The following is a 6,272-nucleotide window of genomic DNA, read 5'->3' as shown; positions in this document are numbered from 1 at the left end:
CCCCACACACACACACACACACACACAGACACATACATACACTTACCCACACACACACACACACACACACACACATGCACATACCCACATACACACACACACCCACACACAGACACATACATACACATACCCACATACACACACATGCGCACACACACGCTCACACACACATACACACATACACCCAGACACACACACACACATACACCCACACACAAATGCAGACTGTGTTTCTCAGTGTTTCTCCGTTGATGAAATGATAGGCCTCTAAGCCAGCGCTGTTGAGGACTCCATCTTGGAAAAGAAGAACACGGTAAAAAGAAGATTGCGGGTGAGGCAAAGAGCAATGGCATCTGATTAATGATGATAATCCCTTAAGGAGGTTAGGAGGATAATGAAATCATAAGAATTGAATTATTCTATGTTGACAGGGTTTGGCTTGCTTTGGAAATGAGTGAATGCTCAGTGATGACTGCTGGGGTCAGGATGAACACAGGACGGGGAAATCCCCGCCTCCTCCCATGCCCTCACACACACGCACACACACACACACACACACACACACACACACACACAAACATGCACACTCTCTCTCTCACACACCCATAAATACACACACACTGACCTACAGTAACCTAAGGACAGAGGCGTGCTCATGCCACCTGCCCTTTGATTGCCAGGCCGGTTTGTGCTGATGCACCTCGTTCCTCTACCAGCCTGTCTGCTCCTTGCCAACCTGATCTGGAATGTGGTTAAATGCCCAGCGTTAACTCAACATCAACACCGTACGTATGAGTGCAATTTCAACCATAAGTACCCTGTAGGAGTTGATTTCACACCGAATATTTTACAGTAAAAAATATTGGTGATTTATTTTTTTTAAAAGCTTGGGTTGTGGTACACAAGGTGTTATTTTTATTTCTGCTGCAAACAAACTTTGTGTGAAGTGGATATTAGCTGCTCAAAGTGGTGTTGCTCTGCTGTGTCCGCTTAAATCGTTTGACTAAAGATTGGCTCATCCCTGTCCTTGAATCTTAATGAAATTCGTGCAATGCCTCCAGGCTCAAAATTCTACAGCTCAGCACTCCCTTTCTAAAGCAAAGCACATTTTAGCCTAGCGTGCCATTTCATTCAACAGTGGCCTTGACAGCAATTCCGATAGTCAGGTTGAAATGTCAGTTCCACTTATTTGTCTGTCTCTTTAGTGTTTAAAATACAGACCGAATCAGATAGTATAATCTTCATACACAATAGGGCAATAGGTCCTGTGAATGGGGTCTATGTTGTCCACGGTCTTGTAGTTCTTCTATGAGTGTGGTCTGCACTGTCTGTGTTCCTGCAGTTTTCCAGTTCATGGGGTCTGTAGGTCTTGGGTTTTACACTGTCCATGGTCCTGTAGTTCTCGTAGGAGCGGGGTTTACACTGTTCATGGGGTCTGTAGTTCTTGTATGAGGGTGGTCTGCACTGTTCATGGGATCTGTAGTTCTCCTATGAGTGGGGTCTACACTGTTTATGGGGTCTGTAGTTCTTGTATGAGGGGAGTCTACACTGTTCATGAGGTCCTGTCGTTCCCATATGAGGGGAGTCTACACTGTTCATGAGGTCCTGTCGTTCCCATATGAGGAGGGTCTACACTGTTCATCGTCCTGAAGCCCACTGGGGAAGCTGAAGCACCTGCAATGATGAGTCAAAGTCAAGGATTCAGTCTCTGAGTGCAGTGTGCTGCTGGCAGTGGCATTGGCCGACCAGCAGAGGGCGGTCTTTCTTCTGGGGAGGCGATTGCATTGTGCGAAGTGACAAGGCGCTCTATGCTGAGGAGATTGTTTAGGATAAGACTTCACACTGTACATCAAACTCTCTATTGGCATTTCTTTCATAGACGATTGGTGGCAACCTTGGTGTCCCGTAAAATAAAGCATACGTATCGCTGACATTCTGATTACATAATCACTCCCGGGCCCAGGAGATTGATCCTTCCCTCTCCATCTCAGCTGATGTATGCCGGGCATTCTTGTGTAAAATGGCTTCTAGCCGTCACCCAAGGCAGAGGTAATATATCAGCGGCGGTACAGGTTCAGTGTCGACCGGCACGCGGCAGTAAACTGATACCAGCCTTTTTGCTATGCTGCAAGAAAGAGCCGCTTCCTTGACGGCAGAGTTTTGCGAGTGCGCCGCTCTCCGTTTTCAATGACGGTTATTAATAAATAATAAAAATAATTTAAACGCATCACGTTATCCCTTTCTCGGGATCTGAAGTTTTTACTTGACGTGATTATTTTGCTTTATTTATTTAAGTTTTATTGGTCCTGTTCTCATTATTCATAATTTAACTACAGTTACTTTAACACAATGGTTTTACATTTCCCATTTGCACATGTTTTGGAAAAACAAAAGCCGTTAAAATTACAGATTTCAGTCACCATTTTTTGTCTGTCCTCTTTATTTATTGAATTGATCTGATGAAATGTGCTAAGTGGGTTCTATTAACCTATCTTTAAAAAAAATTTTTAATGAACAATACAAGTTCAACAGCTAATATTGAAACGATAGTAGACTACACCCCAAAGGTGTACTTTAATTGGCTACTTACAGAAGGAATCGAATCCCAGATGTAGCCTACATTTGAAAGCAACCATTATCGAAAAACCTACAATATTTTCTTCCTGGCACCGGCACAAATCCAACGTTTCATCTGTGTACCTGCCAGTGAGAAATGGATGTCCCGCCGAGGAAAACGTTGGCGGTGTGGAATTCACTCTATCACAAAAAGGGGGCGAGGCTTTTTTCAGGTCGGGAGAATCCTGGCGGACGGCGACCCACCGCGTCCTCAGAGCGAGATCTCCGCCAGACGTCAAAAAAAAAAAAAACATCCACAGAATGTTTTCTGCCTCACGCCAATCTGCAACCCCGTACCGCCTTTACAGTGCACTGTGCCATTCCGCGAGCCGAGCGCGATTCGTTTTGGACGCGATAACAGAGGTGAGGTTTAAGTATGTTTTCTCTTAAGATTTTTTGAGAGGTTTTTTTCGCCTTGCTCCCAAAAAGACAGACTGTTAGATCACTACGTGTCCCAGAGGGACTGGACGCCGAATTAAAAAATGGAAAGGGGTAAGATCTGGGCTGATTACTATGGTAACAAGGCGGTTCGTATTCCCAAGCAACGGTATTTCTGCTGGACGACAGTGATGTGCGCCCTGTGCTTGCTGGCCAAGGCTGATGGCTGCCCAGAACACTGCACGTGCAGGGAAACCACAGGTATCGTAACATGCCATACCCTGCGGGAGAGAAAGGTACCTGCGGATTTACCCCAGTGGGCAACCACTTTGGTCATGAGGGGCTACAATATCACAACTTTACTTATGGACTCATTTTCGCCCAACGGCACAGAGCTGGAGCTTGTGAATCTTTCCTTGTCCGGAAACAGCATCCAGATCATTGAAGCTTATGCGTTCTTGGGACTGGTGCGCCTGGAGTCGCTGGACTTGAGTCACAACCGACTGGTCTACATCGCCGCCGAAGCTTTCGGCGGTCTGCACAGTCTGCATTACCTTTGCCTGAACGACTCTTATTTGAGTTCGGCTGTCGCGCAGGTCTCAGACGCTCTGGCAACCGTAAGTTTGCGCAATCTCAAAACGCTCGAACTTTCTAGAAATCAATTAACGTCCTTGGCCATCGCGAACTTGGACGCTCTGAGTTTGGAGCTGCTGGTACTGACCGATAACTCGATCCGTACCGTCGGGGAAGAGGATGTGATGAGCTTGTACAGGCACGATAATATGCGCGTGTACCTGGCGTCAAACCCTTTTAAGTGCGACTGCGAACTGGTTGATTTTTATCTTTGGCTAAAGAACAGTTCGCAGTGCCCGGACGCGAGCTGGTTACGGTGCTCCGACCCGCGCAACAGAAGGGGAACACCTCTTGAAAAACTCAGGAGGAAGGATTTGGATTGTAAAAACACAGCTCTGGAGACTGAATCGTACGTGTTCCTTAGCATTGTTTTGGCACTGATTGGAGTAGTCTTCCTTATGGTGTTATATCTGAATAGGAAAGGCATCAAACGCTGGCTGAACAATATAAGGGAGGCGTGTCGCGATCAAATGGAGGTGTACCATTACCGATACGAGCAGGACTCTGATCCCAGATTGGCGAATGTAGCCGTCTAGTGCTGCGATACGAACGCCATTTCTGTTCGCACTGTTATTGAAATGTAATGCAACGCGACGCAACTGACTTGTCGGTTCAATATCAGGAGCAACCTATACTGCTTCCAAATGCCTTCAAAAACATGTGATGTTTTTGTTAATTTAGCCTGTCAGGAAACAGACGTGAACATTTTGAACATCTCTTTCAAAATTTGTATTTGTGTGTGACTGACATCATACTTAATTGATAAGATTGTACACGTCCATCATTGATCTGTTTGTAAAGTTGCATACTATTTATTTATTTATTTATTTATTTAATACGTCTTTGAATTAAACTACACCACCGTTATACTTTATGTAACAGCTAGGCCTTAGGGCAAACGTATAGTATTCAATTTCACAATCTATTATAAAGTTCACAGATTTTGAATGCAATATAAAATAATAACTATGAGTAAAACTTGCGAGCAAAGACGCCATCAGAATTAGCTCAATTTGAATTTCCATATGCATAACTGTAAAAATGGGGGGACGCATGCACGTGTAAATAATGTGTATTTTCTTTTTTAAAGTTGAACCCCTGCTAACATTAGACATATCCGGCCCAGGAGACAACCGTGGGACGGTGACCGTCCCGGGGCGTGTGGATGTTTCCCCGGGGGGAGTTGTGTGGCGGATTCGCTTTGGTCTCCAGGGTGTTTATGGTGTACATTTTAGCGTTTGTTGCGTATACAAATATACATTTGAAATACTGTTATCTATTTTGATGGCGGTAAAAAAAAACCCCAACAAAAAAAGAAACATTTGGAAAGCACGCCTGCAAATCAATGTGAATGTTCAACAAAGTATATGTCACATGTTACTTAGCACAGTAAAAAGTCTAGTGTTAATTCAACTCTAACAGAATGCTATTCTGGATATTGGTGAAACGGATGTCTCTTAAAATGGTCGATAACCTGCAAGAAGGTTACTAGTGTCTAAAGGGTTTAAGTATATTAAATTCAATATTTGGGCCAATAAAATATCTGATTATATTTATATTTATTCATGTGAAGAGCCATGAAATTGTGTTTAGAGAACACCGTGTAAATACAGTCTCCTCAAAAAGTATTGGAACAGCAAGGTCGATTTTTTGATTTGAGTTTGAGGTCAAAAGATGACAAATCCAAATTTCAGCTTTTATTTCGTTGTATTTTTATATAAATTTGTTAAACAACTTAGAACATATCACCATTTGTCTCAGACCACCCAATTTTTAGGTGAGAATTGGACATGTGACTGACAGGTGTTACTTGTTGCCCAGATGTGTCCTGTTGGATTGATTGGTCAAGCAATAAATAGTTCCGAATGTCTACTCTTGGTTTTAGCCTTGGATTTTGCCTGACCGGAGAGCCGTCTTTGGGAGAAAAGAAAGAAAGAAACTGCTAGCGTACTGAGCAACAGACAGGTCGACCAAGGAAAGCAAAAGCAGTTGATGGCAGAAACATTGTGAGAACTCTGAAGAACAACCCCAAAACATCAGTTAGTGACATCACAAACAATCTCCACAGAGCAGGGGAGAAGGTATCAATCAACCGTTCAAAGAAGACTTAGAGAGCAGCAATATAGAGGCTATGTCACATGATGCAAACCACTCATCAGTAGTAAGGATGGAGGCAAGATTACAATTTGCAAAGAAGTACAGCGGTGAGCCACAAAAGTTCTGGAACAAAGATTTATGGACTGATGAGACCAAGGTTACCAACCTCTGCCAAAGTCATGGAAAGGCCAAAGTGTGGAGAAAGAAGGGATCTGCTCATGATCCAAAACATACAAGCTCATCTGTGAAGCACGGTGGAGGAAGTGTCATGGCGTGGACTTACATGGCTGCTTCTGGAGTGGGCTCACTAATCTTTATTGATGATGTACCTCATGATAGTAGCAGCAGGATGAATTCAGAAGTCCACAAAAACTTTCTGTCTACCAACTTACGGAGAAATGCATCCAAACTAATTGGGAGGAGCTTCATCACGCAGCAAGTCAATGACCCAAAACACACTGCCAACACAACAAAGGACATAATTTGAAAAGTTTTAGACTGGTCAAGTCAATCACCAGACCTTAATCCAATTGAGCATGCATTTCACC

The 6,272-nt window shown here is 43.7% G+C and overlaps 1 protein-coding gene across 1 annotated transcript; it reads left to right on the top strand.

Moving 5' to 3' along the window:
• The first annotated feature begins 2,920 nt into the window (after positions 1 to 2,920).
• LOC133133826 (trophoblast glycoprotein-like) lies at positions 2,921 to 6,019 on the top strand. The gene is made up of 2 exons (XM_061250067.1): positions 2,921 to 3,611; positions 5,513 to 6,019. Exons 1-2 carry the CDS (start codon positions 3,099 to 3,101, stop codon positions 5,579 to 5,581), a joined length of 582 nt encoding a protein of 193 aa, XP_061106051.1. The 5' UTR covers positions 2,921 to 3,098; the 3' UTR covers positions 5,582 to 6,019.
• The last annotated feature ends 253 nt before the right edge of the window (positions 6,020 to 6,272 follow it).

Source organism: Conger conger, chromosome 7 (assembly GCF_963514075.1).
Source record: "Conger conger chromosome 7, fConCon1.1, whole genome shotgun sequence".
Classification (NCBI taxonomy): domain Eukaryota; kingdom Metazoa; phylum Chordata; class Actinopteri; order Anguilliformes; family Congridae; genus Conger; species Conger conger.
The sequence above is the reverse complement of the archived record's forward strand: the minus strand, read 5'-3'. Positions and strand labels throughout refer to the sequence as shown.

Excerpts from the sequence above, each read along its gene's own strand:
- LOC133133826 (XM_061250067.1), top strand. The coding sequence starts at position 3,099 with ATGGAAAGGGGTAAGATCTGGGCTGATTACTATGGTAACAAGGCGGTT. Across the intron at positions 3,612-5,512 it reads TCTCAGACGCTCTGGCAACC|CCTTGGATTTTGCCTGACCG; the intron begins GTAAGTTTGCGC and ends TCTTGGTTTTAG.